Source organism: Anser anser, assembly GCF_964211835.1.
Source record: "Anser anser genome assembly, chromosome: 6".
In the NCBI taxonomy this organism is placed as follows: domain Eukaryota; kingdom Metazoa; phylum Chordata; class Aves; order Anseriformes; family Anatidae; genus Anser; species Anser anser.
The window spans coordinates 24,937,876-24,962,744 of NC_139726.1; the positions used below are offsets into that span (position 1 = coordinate 24,937,876).

Below are 24,869 nucleotides of genomic sequence, written 5' to 3' on the forward strand. Positions count from 1 at the left end.
ATTTCTGAATGAAATCAAAGTGTGCAACTGCTTTAAACCAGCAAAGAATACTTGATTTGCTTTCAATTAGAAGTTATATTTGTCTAATACTTTCTTTTCAAAAGCCGAGTTTTACAATTACCTCTGAAACCATATAGATTATGAACTAACTTCTATATTTCTGAATATACAGTAGTGCTTATCTCTGTGGAAGAGATTTTACTCCTCCTGCTTGCTCTTTATAAAGAACCACTAGATTTCACTCAACAGATGTGACAAGCCTTGTAAGTAAACAATGAACACCAGAGTTACAGCCATTTAGAGAAAAACCATTACTATGGCTTATTGTATGAACTATGGTATCGTATCATTTAACTGTTCCTAATTGTCTTTTGAAAATACTGTAGCCATAAATTGATTTAATAGTACATCAAATATCTGAGTTTTAGAGCAGCTGGCTAATCTGTTTGAACTAAGGCTTACTGGCACTCTGATAATGTGCAAAGATGGATCAGTTCAGTTAGATTTTGGAAGATACAGTTTTTCTTTTCCAACAGTGTTTTTCCTATCATTTTACGTCCACCAGAATGCAGAAAAAGACTCCAGAAAATAAGTAAAAACAAATAAGCATCTTTCACTACAAATTTCATCCTCTGGTAGCCCAGTTTTGGTTGTAACGGCCTGTCCAGAGCAGTGCAAAGCCAGACAGTGAAGTTCCACAATAAATGTCAGTAAGGAGCAATCTCCAGTTTAGTTGCATGCCCAATTTCTAATGAGCAGTTTTTCTGTTTTCTCATACACTGTACTGCTGAAAAACTTAAATACTGTGTAACACACTTATGAAAAATTCCTTTTTATCTCTACCAAGTTATTTTAGATTTAAAAAGCTGAAAACACAGTTATAACCAGTAATGGATCTTCATTTTATAGCAAGCCTGAATGAAGCTTACCGTTACAGAATACAGTTATCGCAAATTATTGTTCCAACCACTGTATTTAAGTACACAAGAACAAGAAAAAAAGGTGAAACCAGGCTGCTAAGGTATCAAAAGTCTTAATGAATGTGTGTTCCTGCATGAAGGAAGGACAAGTAGTAAAAGAGAAGGTCCTAAGATTACAAAAATTAAGTGTTCGTACTAGCAGACTGCAGACTCAGTTGGTTTGTCACTAAGGACTTACCTCTCTGGTTCCTATCAAGCAGCTCAGCAGAGCTGCAGCTGTCTTTGCAGGAGCCATCTGGCTCTTTGCTGAACTAACGCCTTCTCTGACCCTGTTTAACTGTGCCCTCCTCTAGTGCTTTGTTGTCATTAATGTGATAGCTTCATAATGACACCCAAATCAGATTTTCTATAGTAACAGTGCAACAGAGGAAAGAAATGCATTTCCAAAACACGAGCAGTTCACACTGCTTTTATTTTATTAATCTATATTTTTGTTTCCGAGGCACACAATAAATCAAATTAACTTTGAATCACCAAGCTTCTGAACTATAGAAAGTCATGCTGTGTTATCATCTGCTCATGTTACACAGGAGAGACTGCACACACTAATTCATACTAGCATGTACTTCACAGATTAAGCAACATTTATGACACTTCATGTCAAACAGAACACTACACATGAGCAGGATGATACAAGATGCTAAATAGTGATTATGACACAAAACTATAAAATAGTAAGTTGTAAGCAAAGCTGATTCTTCCTTAGAGATTTCTCTCAAGACTAGAACCTTCACTATATCAACACACAAACTCTTTTTGAGGAAGGCTAATTAGGAAATGGAGACTAAGAAGAAGAATTAAATTAAACACACTGCTAGAACTGAGCAATGGCTTGTCTGATCCATGAAGAGACACATTTACAGAGAAGGACATAGATCACCAGTAGGCATCCCACAGAGATATTAATAGGGAACAATTCTAACCCCTCCTTCCTCCATGGAACTGAAATGATAGCTCTGTGTAACAGGTATCAACTGTGTAAGAAAGTCTTCAATAACACAGTGTTCCTCAAATACTTAAGTGTCTAAAAATAGAGCGTAGTTTTTCTGATTTCTAAAGTAAGTTTCCATGAGCAAAAGGTAGTATTTTGAAACACATAAGTTAAAGAAATTTTACATATATTTATTTTTATTCCTGTATACGTTTTAAACAAAACACAGTGACACCTTCTATAGCTAGTTTATCAAAACAAGCATATGTAGCAAGAGCAGTAAATAGAAGTATGGCAACAAATAAAAGGGAAATGAATAGTTAGTGTTTAAATACCTGAGTCACTACTGTTGCTACTGCTAGATGAGGAGTCACTGCTGCTGGATGACTCTGAGCTACTGCTACTGCTGTCAGAATCAGAATCTGAAGAAGAGTCTGTTTCTGAAGATGAAGAGGAATCTGATGACTCAACATCTTGTTTTTGTGTCATTATCATCTTTGGTGCATTTTTCAGATGTTCTCGTAATTCATCCCTAATTTACAAAAGAAAAAAATTAACTTCTTCCCCCTTCTCAGGGGGAGGCACAGGGAAAGAAATCAAGAATCAAATAGAAACAAAAAAATGTTCCTCACGTTAGTCCTCCAAGGCCAATAGAAGTGAAGAAGTTGATAGCAAAGCGAGTATTTCTTGGGTTATCCCGAGGCAGTAATCCTTCAAAGAAAGGCTGCAATGTTCTGTTGAAAACAAACATCTAAATCAAGCGCTATGCCAGTTTAGCACTAATTCTCATTGACATTAATAAACTGAAAAAGGAACTGCACACAACTTCATAGCACGGCATAAGTTTTCTCTTCGTGCATTTTTCAGCACTTTCATTATATCTGTGGCATATATTAACAAAATTCTTCTATTGGTCTAATAAAAAAAATACTGTCAGATTTTGACAACATCAAGAGCCTAATTTTGTGAAGCCCTGAAGAGACCTCTGAGATCTAGCTTGTGATAGCAATGGATATTACTTGATGACCAAGAAGGTCAAAGATCTAGGTACCTATGACAAAGTTCCATCAAACAGGGCCCTAAGTATAAACCATCTACTAAATTCTGTTAATACATAGAGGTACTTCCTGTAAGTTGGGGTTTCTTCTAGTAACAAAGATTAGCGTTGCCAGAATACAGTGTATTAAAAACATACATACTTAAAATAATGTGTTATTTATATCATATTGAAGGACAAGCAATTAATCCTAGAAAAACTAGGATTAGGTGCTTTTTTCTAAGTTTTGCCAGAAAGAGAAGTCACAGCAACTTTTATTACATAGCCAGCTATATGGCAGTATGTATAAACGCACATACTTGAACCCAAGTCAATGGTAGGTAGCACTCAATTTAACAGGACTCTTGAAATGAATGAAGTTATACATGTATTTACTCTTGAGTACTACAGCTACAAAACTACGGTCTTGTTTGAATTTGAAAATAGGGTTCTTATTTTTACTTTTTCAGATTAATTAATTCAACGTACAGTTTTGAAATAGATTTCAACTTACTCATCTTTTAATCTTGCATTTAGATTTGGAAGTCCCATATATTCACTAAGTTCCTGAAAGAATATTTTGACAAAAATCCTACTGGAGGATGTGGTGGTTTCTTCGCTCAGTATTATACATTCAAGGACCTGAAAATGTTCAGAGGGAAAAAAAAAACACACTAAAACATACATTCTTTCTTTCATTTCTCTTAAAACCCACTGACCTCCTGAAATAACTAACAGTCTGATTTTTATTTATTTATTTTTGTTCACAAATATAAATGCTAAATCTTGGTCAAGACTTTTTCATCCTTGAGAATTCTGTTCTACAACCTGCAGAAAGTTTCTGATCACTTTTATGCTAGTAATTTTACTAGCATAGTAAAATTTACTATGTTTAGTTTACTAGTTTTAGGATTTATTTTAAGAAAATTCCATGGATTAAAAAAAGTCAGATGTGTGAACTTCTGGAAATTTAAAGATTTGAAACTTCAGTTCTAAACAGATGAAATATTTGAACTGACTTGTGTGCGACAACTCACAACTGACTTGTGAATGACAATTAGATTAGGTTGTGTAACAAGAATAAAAGTGCATGAAAAGAGAAGTTACCCTGTAATTATTTTTTTAATGTTGTATTGTTATATAGCAGAATGTAAGATTGCCTTTATTCTTTCTAAAAGAAATCTTAAATAACAAAAATGCAGCATTTTAAAATTTATTATACATTAAAATGAAAAACTTTATATAATTATAAGGATAATTTTTATTTTTTTAGACTTATTTTCAAGAGACAGTTCTACTATTTACACCTCTGATTAGCTAAAAAAAGTACATTTTAATCAACCAATTCCAGCTGAGCTCTGTAAAATAATAGTGCGAATCAACTAGTTAAGAACTGCAGGGGACAGGGATAGGTTAGGAAGAAGAGATGATCAACACAATTGTTCAACAGTATGCCTAAGAATATATTTAATTATATTTTTTTAAATAGCAATAGCTCCAAAGTGCAGAAAAATAGTAAAACTGATGTTTTACCTACCATTTCAAAATACTAGGCATTAATAATTAAATAAAAAGGATATGACAATAGACTGTTCTACTTACACTCCAGGGAATTGAATCAGTGTACAGTAGATGAGCAAACATCTTGGCAACATTCCTCAACTTGTTTGTTTCCAAACGATGAATAGTATCATACTGTTCTTTGAAAATAGCTTCAAAGGATTCCATATATTCTTTTTTTAACATGCAGAAACGCTGAAACAGTATTTTACAATTTAAACAGATTAAACAAAATATTAAACATGCAAATACCCTACATATAAATTACCTGTGCAATGTAAATGTAATGGTGCTAATATTTACTGCAAGGTTTTCCTTTAAACTAATACTTAAAGGAGAAGAAAATACCTTCAAATTGATATATTTTATTGCTTTTGGCAGTTTGTCAGAGCAAGAAATTCATCTGCATTGCAGAAGTAGTAATAATTGATTTTGACCTGCAGCAAATTATCCAGCAATTTATTTTACTTCCATACATCCAGTATTCTCACTGGATGTAACCCCTCAAATATAACTTTTTCATGACATCATTGAATGGGTATTCAAAATTAGAGAGGCAGCAGGGAACACAGCCAGAGGTAAGACATTTTGGACATAAACATTTCAAGAAAGATGGAAATTGACAATTATATTCGACTGCTTTTGAATATGCAGATTCATATGGTTAATGCTCCGTAACAATGTCAGCAGAAATATTGGATAAAAAAGTAGAAATGGAAAAAAACAATCCCTTTCAGCATAACTGCTTGCTCCCTTAGGACAACTATTTGAACTTAACTAGTCAGCTCTGTCAACACAAGACAGGGAAAGCTTAAACTAAGAAATAACTGCAACTATTAATTACTTACACACACACACACACAAAAAAAAGCCAGCAAGGAACTAGCAGTTTACTGAAAAACAAAAACTAAAAAACAGGACTGAAATTACTGTTTTGTCCTCTAAAGACAATCTGAAGCATCTGGAAAAGAGGAGTCTCCAAAGTCAATCTTTAGCACCATGAAAAGGATTTTTCTAGTAACTCATAGTACCTTTAACTTTTAGTACCATGCCTTGGCCTACAATTTACCTTTCTACAGTAATGAAAACAGGCAGGCAAAAAAGCAATAACCTAAGGAGAGAATGAGTTCTTATTCTGCATTCACTATGCTTATTACAATCAAAATGTTAATTCAATCAATTAGCATAACCATTTTCAGAATAAAGACTTAGTTTTACTTATCTATTAAAATTTAAGTTTGACACAAGAACTAGAGTAAAGCATACAGTATAAAATCTGAAATTAGAACTCACCCCGGCCAGTAACCCAAAGAACTTCTCATACGTTCTTTGCTGAGCGCAGCAGTCAAGTATCATATTGCAGAGTTCTTTCTGATTTAAAATAAAATAAAATTTTCACTAGATAAATTCACTGTAGCAGTAAAAATATCATTACAAAGTATCAAAATATTGAAGAAATCCATACATGGATGCCAGCTTTAAAACAAGACTATCTACATAAAACTCATTGGAAACGTCAGCAGTTCTCTGAATTTCTTGTTTCTGAGGTTATTGGGGGCCTAAACATGAGCTATTTGCCATTCATATTTCCTCTTCTGCTTAAGCTAAATTTTTGAGCTAACACACTGTACAATGCAATAACAAAGTCAAATCTAATTTACAAACTGCCTTTACCACAGTGAGGAAAAGGAGTTATCACAAAAACTTTTTTTATAAATAGCACCAGTCCCCTGTATCTATAGAAAATGAAGGTAAGAAAATCCATACTGAAGTGTATCACAGGAAACCCCAGAAAAAATAATACCTAAGTATGGTTAGTACATATTTGTTATCTTAATTTCAGAACTCTAGGCTTTGAAACTAGAAAGTTGCATGTATACACTCATCTTTTATGAGTAGGAACTGGCAGCTCATGAATGGGAGGAGCGTTAAGCATATATACATTTATACACATCTTAAAACAACTATTTCAATTTTAAACCATAACATTTCTGTATGTAATTGGTATAATTATTCATATATATATATTTTTAATCACAAAGTAACCATCTGGTAGTTCAAGCAAAAGTCAGGTTTTTAAATCCTACTGCTGGCAAGAATGAGAAAAAAGCTGTAATTCTGTGAGGGGTGGGAGGAACAGACAAACGAAAAAAAAATAAATCCAACAAGAGTGCTTTTACCATTCTGGATTTTTATTTATTTTTAAATAAGCTTTGGGCTATTTCAGGTACATTAGAAATTCAGGAAGCCTAAATTTAAGCCTTATGAGGCTGATTTGCCTAGACTTCCTCCTTTATACGGAAGGAATGGAGAGAAACTCTTCTAAAGGAAACTGCTTTAGGCTCCTGGTTGGAATCACCCTCTAGACAAGCATCTCCTATTCATGGCTAGGAAGGAGCAGGGGAAGCAGAGAGAGATTAGCCTCTCAAAGCTTTTACATACATTCCATCACTAACAGTCTACCTTCCATTTCCCTCCTGTCTGAGGGCACGTGGATCTAAGTATCAATTACAGCAATCCCGCAGAAGATGCTCTCCTTCCACTGTTACCATCTAAAACAACCAGCTCTGACCCCACTCTCCTCTCCCAAAAAAAAGGGCTGCCTTTTTGGAAGAAAGGTTGCCTGACTACCTTTCTCCTCTTTACCCAATATCACCACCCCAAGATCATTATCTTGGCACCCCCTGGGAGCTACCACCTCATGTTCTTTTGTGTGCACCAACACCAGTAGGGAATCTGGATCAAAACCCAGAGGGAAATGTGATTGTCACCTCCAGGATCAGAGCACTTCACCAGCTGAGAACCAGTGGCCTAGGCAATAAACATACAGGATTTTATTTATTTATTTATATATGTGTATATATATATACACACACACACACATATATATATATATGTATAAAACTTATTTTCCTGGCTATGTGAACTGAGCAGATTGTGATACAGCTATGAACTGGCTCAGGGCACAATTTGAAACGGTAATTAAGACAACTGAAGCAAACATTTTTATATAAATTAAGAGCCATGAAATATATGGCACAAAAAAGGACTGCAGTATCTCCCCCATTAAAACTTTATTTTAGTATTTTCTCATATGACCTACTTCATACTATGAACTAGTTTATGGCATTCCCAAACAGGTTTTAGGCTATCAGTCATTTATTTTTCATTATTAGTTCAGATAAATTTCTTTCAACTAACACTCCCATAAAAATATTACTTAACTGAGGAAAAAATAAAATGAAGTTTTGCCTGAGCTATCATAATTTCAATCATGTTATTTATTCTTTTTATATCTGAAAGCAGTTTAGTGTAACATCTACCAGACTCGATATTCTCCCACTTGTGCCATTCTTCCAGGCACGCATGCTGAAAAGAAACATTTTGCCCATCACACACTGTACTCAGAACAAACAAAAAGCCAACTATGTTTAACAAGAAATAATCCTTTCTAAATACTGAGGCAGTAATGTATCAAATAGAAGCTTGCAAGTGTGTTTAAAGGCATTCCTATCAACACTGTCGCATTGCGTTAGCTTGGTATATTAAAATGCATATTAACTTTTTATATTATTCTGTTTTACAGTAATGCTGCAGTTAATCAGTTTTTAAACAATAAACAGGGGTAAAGTGCTGATGCCATTGCTAATAAAGTCAGCAAGACTTGAAAAAATAAATTACTTCTCTTCCTCATCTTAAATGCAATTACAACATTGGTATCCCCTGTGGTTTACAGTAATTAAATATTTTAACATTTTAATTAAATATTACAATGATTTCTAGGAGGGTATCTCGAATAACCACATGCATGAAAATAGACCTGCCCACAGATATTCTTGCTAGTGTTATCAAAACAACTCGAGGTTAGGTCTAGAGTAACCATCTTCCAGATTAAAAATTAATAAACTTTAAAATGATTTAATTGTTTTTTGAGAGATGTGAGAAGTTCACATAGCAATTCTAGCTTCATTTATAGCTTTAAAAGGTTAGTTAACTCATTTCTTAGCTTCCACTGATAACACTTCTGATGACCTTTATGGCAAGGAGAGTCTGTGGGTCTTAGCCCATCATTTGCTTTAGAGAATACAATGAACTTGTTTCTCAGTTTTAATTTAGATATTGTGCTGTTTAAAGACTTGCATACAATGCTGAACAAATGACTATCAAGCTTAGCTCTGAAAGCAGAGCTATCCAATCACAAAATAAATAAATACTTCAAAAATATCTGATGTTCCATACAGATGAAGTGAATGATCTTTTGTAAATATCTTTAATTCAATATTATACCATGGAAAAATAGCACTTCCCAAAACTGCTGAGACAGAAGATAAGGAGAAAGATCCCTCTAAATACATGGCATTTCTTTCAGTTCTCCCTAAAGAACTCCTAGTTCTTACCCAAACTGGATTATGGGTTGGATGGACCTTGGTGCAACCTAGCAGGGAAAGTATCATAATAAATTTAAAGATGCTAAAGTGTAAACTCGGAAAAGACAAAAATCAGACTTGTTTTCAGTTTTACCATTTTACAGAACAAGAATAACCTGCCCAACTCTACATTCAACCAGTATCACAAAGGCTACATTCACTGCAAATAGAGCCTATGATCACACAAGGAACTTACAGAATCGCTGTAAACAAACCTAGTAAAGGATATAGGCTGGTTTACATCACTGTGAAACTGGAAGTATGTGAAATTCATGCCTTGCATTTTACACATACTTGCACTGCTTTCACAGATGCTGTTTCTCTTTTCCTATTTTAATTTCAGCTGAAGTTTACTTGACTTCTGCTTCCTACCTTCAAAGCTTTCTCTACCGTTGCATATTTTAGTATATGTAACTTACATACGCTTACTTTCTCCCCAGCATCTCTTTCATTTCTCAGAATTAGACTAGCTGCTTAGAGGCAAGAGTAGCAAAGCAATGGAAGGTGTTTCAGTAGCAGGTGGTTTCTTGGCAAACAACACAGTGCTTTTGGCAGCTACTATATGGCCTCCAGGTCTGTCCTGTGTTTGGTCAGCTGATAGTCTTTCTCAAGTTTTATTGTCCCTTTATCTACCACTTTTTACCTCAGCTTGCTTCATATTTAGGGCAGTCTATGATTAAAGCCGAATACAGTTATCAGAAGCCTTGCAACAAATTAGACCCACAAGATTTTATGTATGAATCACTAACTGGATTTAAGGGTATATGTATATTTAACTGTGTTACTCTAAATATGTTTCCTGCTACAAATTTGCAACACACACAAAGGGTGAAATACATTAAAGCCACACAGGGAGAGGTACACATGCAAAACTTAAGTGATGCCACTGAGTAAATCTGAGCAATTCCATCTCCTTAGGTTAAATGCATGCATACATGTCTGAAAGATCCATGTCTAGTCAGAGTTCTAGCTAACGCCTGTTATAAGCAACATACAAAAATATCAATTCCTTTTGTCTTCTATACGCTCACTTTGTAGACACCAACATACACTACTATGCATACAAAGAGCAATGAGCTTCTCAGGTACATAATGAAACTGGCTATTCTTACATCATTAGCATTTCTATTATTGCCAGAGATATGCAATTATAGAAAACTTTGTTTATTAGAAATATTTTATCAGAAGTATCACCTACCACATTTATGAAGTGCATACAGCCTATATCCAAAAAATCACAATTAAGAGATAGTTGAAAATTAGTCTTTATTTTTTTTTAAATCTATTTTCTGGTTGAAAAGATCAGTAAGAGCTGAAACATTTAAACTTATTGAGAGTTATAGACCTTAAAATAATCTCATCTTCTAATAGATTTCATGTATTCCAAAAGGTATATTTTAAACTTTAAGTTGAATTTCTGGGACTTCATCCCATACAGGTACGGTTTAAAAAGTATCTCAAATCTGTTGCTAGTTATTTCCAAGTGGTATTTTCAATAATCCATCTACATAACTAGACAATTTCTCCCGCAAAATCTCAGCTCCTTTGGGTGATCCAAAAGCCTAGTAAGAATAACCCCTATTCAGATCATAAAAAATATCAGGTCAGACAAAGTATCTAGTTTATTCACACCTACTAAACTCTGTTTAGAAACTGTTTTCGTTTCTAAATATGTAACTTATATGATTAACTGGAAAGAAAGAAAGTGAACTGGTTCCACTAAGAAGGGGCTTTCCAATTTTTAACTCAAGATCCAGATTCTGCAGTTTATCTTCAGGGATTATATTGATGCCAACAGTACTGTATGCTACACACATTAAAGCCACTGAATGCGCAAGACCTTGCCTATTAAGATTTTATGTTCCAACTATAATGTTTAGAAGCTGTTTTTTTTTTCCTGTTATAGTCTTGTGAGGCTCCTATGCATGTAAAAAATGGATTAAAATACTATGCAGTTTATAAGAACTTCAGTTAGCATAAAATGGTCAGATTAACCTAACATTACCCTTCTGATTTCTGATTTTTTTTAATATAAAAAGTAATTAAAGTTTTTTGGTTTTTTTTTTTAGTTTTACTGTTCTTCATCCTACTACAATACCTTGAAACTAAGAGAGCTACTAATGCCTTGAGCCAGGCAGATGCCTAGATGAGTGGTTCAAGAATAAGATTGCTTTGATTTTGATGAAACTTGCAGACTTAAGGCAATGTATTTAAAAAGAATTAGTTAAATTTCATTAGAAGCCTGAACTAAATGATATGATCGAGTCCAAGCTGATATAGTATATGGTTCATACAATTAGGTATATTCATGTATGGAAGTGTAAGTCTATTAACAACACTGATATTAACAACAAAAGAAGCAGAGAAATACCATGTTATACTGCACTTATGCATTAACAGAACTCCAATTAAACATACAAAACTCAATCTCATTTACTGTTTGGGTATGTACTATTTTTAAACACAAGTTCTGAAAATTTGCATTGATTCAGCATCTAGGGCTCACAAAAAAAATCTTCCTACAAAAGACAGAAGAACCACTTGAGGATGATCATGTTTTACAGATAGTAGCAAGTCTGTGAAGTAATCACGGTGCAGTTGCCAAACCTACCTGTTGCAACGCCTTGTAGTGAGAAAGGAAACCAATGCATCTAAGAAATCATCTACTTGACCAGAAGACAGTTATCAGCTTTAGACCATCCCACTCCATACCAGCTTCCTGGACTACATTTTCAGTGGACGTCAAGTCAAAATTAGTACTCCTGTTATCTTCAAACGCTAAATGCAGAAATAGCACAGAGACACTCACAACCCCCTCCACTCCAAAGTGGGACTGATTTGAGGAAGTGTGACACCATTCCATAAAAATGGAAACGTGTCAAAAGCATGCATAATTCTTTCAAGAAGGCTGTGCCTAGAACAAGCTTTCTCCTTTCAAGTAAAAAAATAAGTGAATAAATAAAAATCTTGTGACACATTATTTTTGAGATAGCTGTATTGAAGATAAGATAATCTTACAGATGAAGCTAATTTAATTTAGTGAAGTTCCAAACTTTGCTGTACACCAATGTAGTTCACATCACAACCAATGAAAAGAACAAACAAAAACCAAACCTATTTCAGCCAAACTTCTAAAGAGCAAGAACAAGGTGGTGTTTTTTTTTCCCCGCCCCTGTGGGCTGAGCAACAAGGGAAGAACACTTTATACTCTCAGCTTGAACAATGCTTAAATCCTTTCGAAATTAAGTATTCTGTATGCAGTAAGATCTTTCAGAAAAAGATCTGCATTCCTCATACACTAAAGAAGGAATGATTCTCTAGTTAAGTACTTCTTTTTTTCTGTCTAGATCTGTACTACCATGAAGATTCTCAAATCCTTTCAACTAAAACCACCAGAAACTGAAACATACTCCTCCAAGAGCAGAGGCAACAAAAATCTGTTAAGGGAAAGCAAACTGAAAAGCCTATTTCTGACATTTTAAACAGGCTTGGTTTTTGCTTCCGTTGTAGTTCAGAAGCCAGAAAACTGGTAATATCATATTCCTCTACTAGTTTTAATTTATTTAAATTTTCTTCTTTGGCAGTGCATTACATTAATGCAGTTTTAACACAGATAATAACAGTACTTTTTAAGAACAGAAGTAGCACTCTGTGCCAAGACCAAACATATGCTTAAGAAGTAATTGAAAGGCTTGTTTAGAACAGCTTGTCACAGGCTCTAGAAGAGACTACAAGAACAAAGCTCTTCAACTTCTGATCTGCAGGCGTCAGTTGGTCCTTTAGCACTTAAGAAAAGCAAGCCTCTTATTAAATTTACTGTAAAGAATATCAGTTTCAATGTGTTTTTTTCCTTACAAGGCAAACAAAAAAAAAATTCTGAATATTTGACATGCTAAATACTTCAGTGTTACTGCTAAATGGTGAGGAGCAGAACATACCAAAATGCATCAAAATCAACAACAAAAAAAACTAAAACCCTCTGTTAAAGACCAAAAAAAAGAAAAACTGCCTGTAAATTTGCAATACAAAATTGTAGAAAGGTGTTTTAGATAAAGAATAATAGACACTGAGGCATAGAAACTTTGCATCCAAAAAAGGAGCATAAAAAAAAGATGAGGTTCAGGTGAGTAGTCTGAGGAAGGAGAATATAAAGCTGAAGACTAAGAATTAACTGCATGCATATCAGACAGGAAATAGAAGACTGATGTTTCTGTTTAACAGTATCATTTATTTCTGAAAAAGCAGCATTTCAGTTCATAGCAAAAATGAAAAGTGTCTCCATCTCAAGTCAGAGAAAAACAGCTTACTAAATAAAAACAAAAAAAAATTGCTGACATTCTCATCAGTATCCTGTAGTACACTGCAGTGCCAAGGAGTATTCTGTTCTTGTATTTTAAATTTTGATTAGCAGGGGAAATACCAAGTTTCTCAAAGCTCAAACTTCTGTCTTTATTTCTATAAAGCACTTCATACAATTACGTAATATAAAAAGATTCACATTCAGTAAATTAGTACCCTATATATTAGTCCTACACGGAAAGTAACACCTTAATTGCATTTGTGCATCTTGGGATATTATTTTTTCAGCAAGTAAGGCATTCACATAAAGTAAAAACAAGTATGCTGGCAGCAAATATTAAGTCAAGTCTCAAAAACACCTAGTTTTCCCAAATTAAGTGGTGAAAAAAAAAAGACTGTTTTACGTACCTAAGATCCTGACTTATGTTGTGGTGTTGGTTTTTTGTTTGTTGTTTTTGTTGTTGTTTTCCTTTTAAATACATTTACTTTGTAGATCTTGATCACAGAATAGTTGGTAGTTGATAGACTGCAGTGGTATTTTAAACACCAACATTTGAGAAGTATTTTGCTAAGCAATTACTCAATAAGCAGTGTTACTCAATTTACATCTTCATTATATGATGTAGTTTGTATATTCTAGATTGTTCGCTCTGTAGCTGAACTGATTTGCTGCAAAACAGGATTTCTTTCCTCTACTTAGAATCCTTCAGGTTATGGCTTCATGGGAAGCCATAATCCTATGCATGCTTAGTATTGCATTTAGGTAGTCTTGAAGTACTCCATGCACAGAATTAAAGAATCAGGTAAGAAAATACACAGCAGTCACCTGAATTCTTAATTTGCTTTCATGTAAATTATTTACTGACTGATGAACAATTTCCTTTACTTGAAAACATACCAATTGATCTTAAACAGTGTCTGCAAACAATTTCTGTCTGAGAAGATTGCAATAAATCATCCGTACCCAAGTTGTTTTAAATCAATACGCACTATTATTCAAAAGACTATGGAAGCAAAACCACAATTCATTCTTTTAGTACTAGCCTGTATTTCTAGCCCCACTGACAAAGTTCACAGCTGCCTTCAAGTATTATCTCCAACTCCATTCTCTTTCAGGGACAGAATGCTGAGAGTATCTGCCATGCTACAGCACTTTTGTTAGAGGTTAACTCTTCCAACAGTCCAACTAACAAACATTTTCAAATAGGCCTTAAACATTTGACCTGCTTGACAGAAAGTAGAAACTGTGTAAAAAAGCATTTTAAGAAACAAGTATCAGCCTATTTGCTCTAAAGGTTTAAAGACATTATGAGAAGCAACTGTAAGGAGACTACCCATTCATCCACTCTCTTTAGCGACTAGGTCCCTGGACAAGGAAGGATTCTATATACTACCACAGAACTACTTAATAATCATGTTAATAACAAAAAAGAATAAAAAGCAAGGCTTACAGTTTGACTTTCGGGAAAGTCCATCTTCAGCAATTTGTGAGCACATTCTTCAAAGTCTAAGCTATAATAAGACAAAAAAAAAAACCATTTCTCCTTATCCGTGCAATATAAGTACACTAAAAACCATGACTTTTGTTCACTCAAACAATTCTGATTACAGCAATATTCATAGAAAAGTCCCAGTGCACTAATTTCATAAACACTTAAAACAAAATGAATTTATCTTAGGATGATAATTCATCTACCCATTTGTCAAACAATAGTCTGCTTTACACTATTAGATCAGGCTCTATATTGAACTTAAATCCTGTTTTAGCATACAATTTAAAGAAAAAAGAATATTCAACTTCAACCATGTCAAAAGAAACGCACTCCTGTATAAATTATATAATATTTACCTTGACTGAATAGCAAGATAAATTGTACGACGGAAGGAGACCAGGTTAATTTCTGTTTTGTCATGGACTGTAACTTTCTGGCCTGGGAAAGAAAAGCAGTTTGAAATAGCAAAACATCAAGGCAGGTATAAGCAATCTCTTATAACACATCTGTTTTTATTAGGTCTGTAACACGCTATGCAATACTTCTTATACAAATATTTAAGATTAATTCGCAACTTCGTGTGTGTATATATATATTTCTTTTACAGGGGGAAAAATAAAAAAACAGTGTTTGTCTGATTATTGACTAACAGGTAAATATTTAGAGATACAATTTTAAGAGTTTAATTCCTTTGAAATCCTAAAACCTGATTTAGCAATTGCACCACTGGGTTTAACATTCTTTGCTTACGTTATTAACAAGGTATTTTCTGAATAACGTAACTATACAATGCTTTATATAGATCCTCCTGTATTTAACAAGAGAATTTTTTATTTCCACTATGTGTAGAACGCATTCTGCAAAGTTGTATTTTCTCCTGAATCAAGAGCAGAAATATCTATTATTCCAAACCACAACCATTCCAGAAACACCTTCATTCACTATTCCTTCAGTCTTTAAAGTTTAGCAATAGAATAAACATCCTGTGAATTCTCATACTCTTCCCTTCCTTGACCCCTCCAGTCAACCAGAAGTTTCGTGGAAGTTCTGCTCTGCTGTAAAATACTCTGCTAAAGTGGTGAGGAAATTCATTCTCAGTATTCTGCAAGAACAGCACTTTGCTTGCTTTTCAGTTACAGACTCTGCACTAACATTTCAGTTACGTTGTAGTATATACAACATTATCTGAAAACACATGAATAGAGTACTTCTGGTGCAGATCAAGGGGTCTGAACAGAACTGAGATATAAACAAAGATGTAAATACAGTTTTAAGAAAACCCAGTCTGATTTCAAAAGTTAATAAGATATAACACAAGATATGACCATAAGGGTTTGTTTTTTTTTTTTTAGTTGTTAAGTTAGCATTTTCATGTAAGTTATTTTTAACATTTTAGGTCTGCAAGGGTCTTCTTGAATGAAATTGATAAGGTCAAGAAAAATCAAGCAAAGATCTCTCTCATTTTGTCTATGCTGAATGCTTCCTTTTAAATGGAAGAAATACCGGATGGAATAGAATACTACTTGCTAGTATTAAATACTTAGATGTAGGAATAAGTTTGGATTAAAACCTTCCTCAATATTGCAACATTCTTAATTTTGGAAAGCGTGTAACAGAAGTTAAGGTCTCGTTTCCTGTTTCATCTACAAAAAACCACAACAATAGGTCTCTAAGTTTCCAGTCACGCACTTACCATCTTCATCCTCCTCTTCATCTTCCTCTTCTTCTTCCTCACTACTTCCAGCTTCTTGATCTGGTTCAGATTCACTGTCACCTTCATCAAGAATTTCTGAAAGAACAGTATCCCAGATTAAAGGAATGTAGAATCACAGTAGTTTCATCAAAGAACACCTGATCCAACACCTAAGAGTGAAGGAGTGTCTCAGGTGGAGAAGGTATGTCACAACTGAATGATACATAGCTGCAGAAACAACACTGAAGAAGATTGCAGGAATACACTGGAAAGGTGTATCATGAACTAAAAGGCAGTTATTTGGGACACAAATACCACCTGCTGTTAAATAATAAAATTGGTAACAGTTGAATAATTAAATGCCATATAAACACACATAAATATATATAGACATAAATATGCACACATTATACATGTAAAATACATAATACATCTGTTATATATAAAATGCGTATACACACCTACCTTTCTTGAGCATTTTGTATTTCTCTTCATTCTCAATAAAGTTTGGATCCATCTTGAAAACATCTTTAAAATAAAAGAGAATCTTTAAAGTACATCAATGAAGAACAACACTGCATATTAAATCTTCAGTTTGTATTCCCCAAGAATACAAACACAGAAGTATTTCCCATTTCTAACTTACTAAGAATATCCTCTGGGTTGTATTCATCCTCTAATGGCAACATGTGAGTAAACTGATCCTCCTCTTCCACTAGATCTAATCCCTCTGGAATGATCGGATGATCCTTGAAGCCATCTTTCCGTACAGCAAACATGACTTCTATCATGTACTGAACACGCATGTCAATTTTAGACTCATGCAGGATGTGTCGAAGACGGTCAAAGATCGCTTTCAAAATAGACAGAAACGTTAATATGAAAAAGGACTTTTTAATACAAACAAAAACAAACCCTAACGTTATGGCTAATTCTACTTACCATTAATACCTCTAGGAGAAACTTCGGTTAATTTGAGCCCACTCTCCTTAAGAAACCCAATTGCTACTTCAATACTGTCATCAGTAGGCCTTTCAAGAAGCAAGGTGAGCATTTCCAAACACAAAACCTCATGAGCCTTTAAAAAGAATATCAGTAAAGAACATGAATTTACAATGTTCCATTATTAGTAGAGTGATTTACTTGTCTGAGAAGTCTAGCCTTTGAGGATGTCACACAACTCTCGTTCAATCATGCATACACAAGGCAACACACAGGACAAAGCTAATTAAGATGTAGTCAACATTTCAAATACAATTTTACTACCTGTATATACACCATCTTCATAGTCAATGTGACTATGCTACCAAAATGTGGCTACACTCTGGTGAGCAAGCGATGAAAAATATTTTGCCCCTAAGATAAAACAGAAGGCATTTCCAACAAGCAAATAAAATAACACATTACTAAAACCACCTGAATGTAAAATACTAGCTTTGGAATGAATGGTGTCTATAATCAAACCAGTCGTCCAGGGTCACGTATATAAGCAAATGGCATATATGAGATTGTTTCTTTCAGTCTTTCAAAAAACCATTGGGAATATACATCATTTTATTAAGGAAGAAACTAATGTTTCAAACTGGGGTATCCCATTTAACTGGGGTAGAAATCCTGGGATTTAAAACACAGAAGATAGTGGCATACAGATAGATTCAAATTTGATTGAAATGCATCTGAGTCTAATTCTGCCTACAAAGATGCTTAAGTCTGTATGAGATTACAGTGTTGTGAGAAAACTCTGTTTAAGATCTCTGGGACAGAGCCCCAGACTCAGCCTTTGATAAAAAGCAAACTATCGAAATACTAGCCTGAACACATACATGAAGTTTTGGGAAGCTCTGAAGTATAAGTGCAATGGCAAGTGAAAACTTCATAGCCAAATTACCATATAGAACGTCTTTTCTAAAAAGGTCCTAAACACTTACAGCAAACACTGTAACCTTTAGAATAGAGAAAGCATCTTCACTTGGGCTACCATAGTCTTGAAGCTAGAAAAATAAATACAAAAATAGCCACATAAAGTATGGATCAAATAGTAACATACCACATTCTGATTCATCAGATGTGCAACAAACTTTGAAGATGTTAGACAGAGTTGCTGCAAAAGAAATAAAGCAGGAAGTTACAATGCGTCTTATACAGAAGAAAAACTTAGAACTCAGACACTCTTACTAAAGATTTGTGCATATCAGTCAAATTAAGTCATGAAAATAACTATTTTGGTATGTTCTACAATTAGGACCATATACTTTCAAATAAAAATACACCACAGTTCCAACTTAAAATAGGTTGTCAAGCTTTCGTGATACTCTAATACTAATATACTTAATGTACTCATGTTAAGTCAAATATAATGATGGGTCCCAATCCACAGGTCTCGGCTGTGTTCGTTTCAAGCACATCATTTGAATGTACACGGTACAAGTTCAGCACAGCAGAACTACATGTTTCAGTATGCTGCTTCTTGACATTTTACATACCTTATCATTTCTGCGATATCCTTTGCGAAAATTTAGTATCAACCTCTTGAGAATCAATTCACCAATATTTGGAAACTTGGAATTGATAATTGCCACAAGAGCTGCATAAACATGGGTAAAAATTGGAGAGGCACCCTGAGCTTGCAAAATCGATCTAGACAGCAACCCCCTGTAAAAATACATAAATGTTTTATTACAAGAAAAATCTTAATGTTTTTAATGCAGTACATATCATAAAATAGGATTGCATTGTTACAACAGTTTGAAAATGACAGTCTGGTATCTTTCTATCAGTTGTTTATTGTGCAACAAATGGAGTTTTGCAAAATCAAGTTGCCCAAACATGACTGAACTCAGAAACTCTTAAACTAGCACCGTATCTTTCAAATATTATGCCTATTAGAGCTATTTTTCAAAGTGGTAAGCACTTAAAAAGTCTCTATCTTGTAACCTGCAATTATCCTATTTTTAACCACACTGCAGGCTCTTCTTAAGCTTTTAAATTTGTATGACTGTGCTGTTTCTTCCCCAGCCCCCTCAGTGGAAATAGCAAAAATCTCTTTGTGACAGAAAAAAACATCTGCTCTGCAACTATTTACAAAGAAGAATTATGATCCAAAATACTGAATAACCTAAACAGGCAAAACTAGCTAGGAAATCAAAATTATATTTTCATAAAAGATCCTTGAAAGATCCACCTAGGAATAATAAAATTGAATGCTTAGTAAAGCCAGAATAGGCTAAGTAATACTTTTCAATGCTTTTCTCAGATGAACCTGCATTCTTCAACATTGTAACTATGTTTTGGAACACAACTGAAATAAGACCATCTTTTTAGAACCTAAATGAATAGAAGCAGAGGGCTCATAAGTTACTACATCATCCTAAATATATATCAATAGTGAAGTCTGAAAAGAATCTTCTGAGACCTCTCAGATTTACTTTTTCTAGTGCTGTAGTACATAGAATTTCAATGTTGTTGCATTAGTTCATTACAAAAGGGAGACAAGAAAAAAAAATCTCCAAACACGAATCTTTAAAGTACATACTTGAAAAACAACTGTCTTGTCTACGGCCAATTGAAATCTGTGTCTTTCAAAAGAAACCCTACATGGATCTAAAGCCAAACTGCATCAGCTTATTCCTACTTAAATCAGAGGTCATCAGTTGAAAAGAATCACTTCATACTGGTGTACAGGAACATAATATTTTGTTTTGAAACTTAGATGCTCTCAGATGCCAGTGAAACTAGTCTAGTTCAGACCGCTTTTACTTATACAGTTGCCATGACTTAGTACTGATCTCAAAGAGCACAATAATCATTTCTCCACGCTACAATGGCAAAGATAAAGGTGGAAAACAATCTAGTCAGACAGCTGTAATAAAGTGTATTTTCAGACAATACTTAGCTCCAGATAAAAACCTAGGAATACTGAAGTAAATAGACACAGTCACCTGTAAGTTTCAAACCATTCACGATATATGAGCAGGTAAAACTACTATGAAAAGGAAACCTATCATGTGTTGTACTCTCTTATTCCTCCAAGCATACGGTGCTTCCTCCACCTCCCCCACTCCCATTTCCCAAGCAGGGAACTCCTCTACATTGGACAATACAGACTAAGGTGAATTTTAACATCAGACTAGTATCCATTTACTAAACACACAGAGCGATACACAAGTGAACGATATACCTATTAATAGAAAAGCAAAAGAGATGTTTTAAAATATTTTATCGCTTACCTTCCCCGAACAATATTTTCCTGAAGGAGCTCATGAATGATATTTTCTATATTAGAAACGTTCACTTTATTGACAAGACCATTGATTGACTTCTTCAAGGCTTCCCAACTCATCCTCTGATATGCCAAGCTATTACAAAGGTATCACAAATGATTAATGTGTAAGTTTGAGGCAGCATTGTTGTATGTATTATATAAAAGCATGAAGGTAAGCTGTATTAAATAACATAGAAAACATTCACTGCATAAATGTGAAAAACAATTCACAGTTAAACATTTAACTATCAGGAACCTACAAAACCAACATGATATACCAAAATGTAATTCTCCACAGATGCGGTGTTAACACAGTATGTTTGGTTTTCTAAGGTATTACAAAAAAATCCCTGTTTATACTCTGTATCCCACTCTTCCATTTACAGCAGAAATGGATACAGTCATAATCTGAGGTGGGTTTTTTTTTGTTATGTTTGCTTTTTTTTTTGGCTTGTTTGACTGGTTGGCATTATATTCAGTTTTCCCAAGAGAAAAGAAGGACGAAGACTACAAGCAGACAGCTCTCATCTGCTTTTGTGAGAAAACTGTACCTTCAAAAGAATCATTACAGCCTACATAAGGCATCCCATTTTCACCAACATTTCCTAAAATCCTTTACCATTTTGCTTTTAGAAAGAATCCTAATACATTACCATCAACTCACCTATTTTTATCAGTGATTTGTTCTTGCATCATCCTGAGCTTGGCAGGTGGAATATATGCACCACCTGTGCGAGTAAGGATTGGATCCACTTCTTCTTTCTTCTTCTTTGAAGTGGTCTCATCTTGAGCAAGCGAGCTCTGAACTGCTGATCTCTCTGGACTTCTGCGATCAGGGGAAGAGAGTCTTCTCTGCTTCCTTCGATCAGATTCTCTTTCCTCCCACTTCTCATAATGTCTGTCTCTCCCTCTTTCTGTCCTTCTAAGGAGACAAAATAAGAGGTAATGAAAAGGTTTGTGAGAATTTTTCACCTTTTATTCTATAAAATCAGTACTTCCATACTGATTAAAAAACAGGGCTTGGTATTCACCTTCCTTCTGAAGTTCTGTCATCATAGTAGTCCCTTCTTGAATATTCCTGATCATATCTGCTGTCATCAGAGTATCTTCTTCTTCTTCTGGGAGATGGAGACCTGTCACGTTCTATATGCCTATTCACAACCCAAGAAACAAAATTCTCAGTAAAAGGCTGTGCTATTAATATCTACTTGAAAACAATCTGTTACATATATGCCAACAAGTCCACCTCTGCACTCTGGGTCTTAATACATGCATCACTCAAATAGAAGATGCTCCCTTTATAATAACATGTTGACAGGCAGCAAATAATTTTATACATTTCACATATTTATATATATTTTTTTTAATCAAGAGAAGCACTGTAAAAGGAAGCACCTCCTACAACTTAAAAGTATGTGCCAAATGGTAATAGCATCAAATACCAAAGGCAAATGCTGCATGCGGTATTTCTTAAGATGTATGCATTCATTTCACCTACTTTTACTGGTGTTGCGTGAAACAGAAAAGACACTATTAAAAATGACATTCTGTTTGGTACAAGATGTTTTATACCAATTAAAACATGAAATTAAAGTAAATTGCTAGTAGTTCATCTCCTGCCTCAGTAGACTGCGCTTCAAATGATATTTCTCCATCTCCTGCTGGCCTTCATAATCTTGCTCTAAAGCAACAGTTGTAGTATCAGCAATGAGTCCAAAAAAGAAGCTGGCATCTAATTTCCATTTTTTAGACCCTTGAGATTTTAACTAAATGAGTAAAGAACTTTTAAGTAATTAGTTATAATAACAAGTCAATTTAATTACTGTTTTCTTGGCATGCAAGTATTTTATTAAACCTGCAGTTATTTTTCACTGATCAGCTATGGTAATAAAAAAAAAGATAAAAAGCACAGAGGTTTTTTTGTTTGTTTTTGGACTTCTCTTTACGGAAGGTATACAAATGAAAAAATAGGTTATATAAATCAGTCATTTCTACCTGTCCTCTGGAGACAGACTTCTGTGGCGTGAAGCGTATTCCTCTTTCCTCTCGTGACTGGAACCATGCTTTAAAGAAAACAGGAAAAAATTCAAGCCCCGATGTTATAATATAATATAATCAATGTGTATTTTGACATGAAGGCATACCATGGCTTTAGTCTCCTACTTTCTTACAAGAAGCGAAGGTCATAAAATAAAGCTTACAGCAGTCAGGCTCATGACAAGGAGAGCTAGTTCTAAATAATGCCTACTTAAGCAGCAGAACTCCCTGCTACAGGATGACCCAGATTTTAAGTTTGGACATGGGTTCATGGCTCTCAAACTAAACACAGAAGAAAAAAAATCACATAGGTTACCAAAGAAACTACCTGGCTCAGGAAACTGCAAATATGTGGAGACTGGGAGTGCACTTGTGAAGAGTTTAGAAGCAAGGCAGCCATGAAAGTACTCCTCCAAGGCATCTGCTGTTCAGACTAGAGACTAGGGTAGACTGACCTTCAGTCTCCCTTTGTTCCTTTACTGCTTTCTTCGTCCATGCATCACTGTACAATTTGTCGAATCATATCCAATACTAACAGAATTCTGCCACTTTTTTGGTGGCTTTTCCCTCTTCTGAGGGTCCTCTTTATTACATATTTTTTGTTAACCTCCTCCTTTTCTCTAACCATAATTTGTTTTCTTACTAAATCATTCCCAACTTCACAAGTAATGTATATAATATATATTTAACACATGGGAAGAGTCAGGTCTTTTTTGGACTATCCATTCTCATAAGTTCTACAATATTTGCCTTTGCCCTAACAGACAAGTGAACGTTCACAGGAGTAAAACAATGCTATGGATGCTGCTGGAACTGGGAGTTCTCATGTCTCCTTGCAAAAGCCAGGTATGTTTGCTGAAGTCACCCGCAGCTCTTGGCCAGGCTTCCTGCCACAGCCAGCAGCCTCCTTCCTAGTCAATTTCCAAACAACATGCCTCGCCTAACTGGCTTATTTGAAAGATGAGGGCACACTACTATAATCACATGACTGGAAAGATACAAAAAGATATCAACCTACCCCTCAAGCATCCCTATCAAAAGCCACATCAGTCAGAAAGGTCAGGACAAACCTAAGAGCAAGGAAGCCTATGCAGGGTTCTAACCACCAGTAACAGAATAACCAACCCCCTAATTTAGGCCTAAGAGCACTTACATTTATTTGTGTCACCCGGCTCTTCATCTTGACTTCTATTTTATGAAGCTCTGAACACGCAGCAAAGTGGATCAGTGCATCAAAAACATTTCATCTACAACACACAAAAAACACTCACATTTTTTCTACCGCGTAAGACAGAGGAACCTGAGTTTTTAATTTGTTGTTTTCATACGCTCGAATATTAAACCCAAACAAACAGCCCCACCACAGGTGCACACCAACCCCCTCCCAGGGCTGCACAGCACAGGCACAAGGACGTGCAGGGCACACAACGGCAGCTGGACTTCGCCAGCGCCCCGCCACAGCCAGCCCGGGCCCGGCCACACGGCCCCGAGCCGTCTCGGCGCTGCGCCACCGCCCGCGGCCTGGGACGGAGGCCGCGACCACCCCACCCCAGCGGCCGGGAGACCCGGCGGGGGCTGCCCCGCTCCTGCGGCTGTGTGCGGGGCAGGGCCTCCCCGGTCCCCCCCCAGTACCCCCAAACCGCCCGCAGCGCCCCGACCCACACCTACCGCCCGCCGCCGCGGCAGTTCCGCCGGAACGCGACGCACAATGAGGGCGCCGGGCTCGGCACCGCCCCGCTCAGCCGGCGCCATGTTCCGGGCAGCGCTGCGCGACGGGAACGGTAGTTCTGCGGCCATGTGGCGCGGCCGCCATCTTGAGGGCAGGGCCGCCGGACTGGCTGCGAGCGGGGCAGAGGGTGTCCGAGGGAATTAGCGCCGTCTTCGTCCGTGCTCTTGTTGTTCAGGCTGTTATTTTGAATAAAAAATGGTTGTAGGGACTGTTGCAGGGAAAAAAAAAAAAAAAGCAATAACAAAATCGGAAGTAAACTGATACAGCACTTCCTGAGTTCATTCATCCGTAGTAGGCCTGTTGCTCCTGTCAGCCCAGCTGGTACTCGGCAATGCTGATGTGAATGTGTCACAGGACAAAAAAAAAAAAAAATCATAGAATCATTAAGGTTGGTAAGACCTCCAACATCATCTTGTCCAACTA

At 35.6% G+C, this 24,869-nt stretch overlaps 1 protein-coding gene across 2 annotated transcripts; it reads right to left on the reverse strand.

The window, feature by feature from the left end:
* Nucleotides 1-23: 23 nt before the first annotated feature.
* On the reverse strand, nt 24-24,548 carry CWC22 (CWC22 spliceosome associated protein homolog). Of its 2 annotated transcripts, XM_083841461.1 has the most exons (19): nt 24,386-24,548; nt 23,871-23,964; nt 22,676-22,743; nt 21,712-21,831; nt 21,345-21,602; nt 20,646-20,774; nt 18,903-19,071; nt 18,467-18,520; nt 17,362-17,497; nt 17,066-17,272; nt 16,885-16,947; nt 16,420-16,515; nt 15,083-15,164; nt 14,685-14,745; nt 5,801-5,878; nt 4,550-4,702; nt 3,462-3,589; nt 2,544-2,645; nt 26-2,443 (listed from the first exon to the last, which is right to left on the reverse strand). In XM_083841461.1, the coding sequence occupies exons 2-19, from the start codon at nt 23,895-23,897 to the stop codon at nt 2,239-2,241; spliced, it is 2,136 nt and encodes a 711-aa protein (XP_083697587.1). In that variant the 5' UTR covers nt 23,898-23,964; nt 24,386-24,548; the 3' UTR covers nt 26-2,238. The 2 variants fall into 2 exon arrangements, with proteins under 2 accessions (XP_083697588.1, XP_083697587.1); XM_083841462.1 differs by lacking the exon at nt 24,386-24,548 and having other exon boundaries at nt 24-2,443; nt 21,345-21,599; nt 23,871-24,086.
* Nucleotides 24,549-24,869: the final 321 nt, after the last annotated feature.

Bases quoted from the DNA above. Each gene is read 5' to 3' on its own strand.
- CWC22 (XM_083841461.1), bottom strand. From the start codon at position 23,897: ATGAAGAGCCGGGTGACACAAATAAAT. The intron at 15,165-16,419 runs GTAAGTGCGTGA...TTTCTTTCCCAG, and splicing joins TGAAGAGGAGGATGAAGATG to GCCAGAAAGTTACAGTCCAT. The intron at 14,746-15,082 runs GTAAATATTATA...GTCTTATTATAG, and splicing joins TATCTTGCTATTCAGTCAAG to CTTAGACTTTGAAGAATGTG.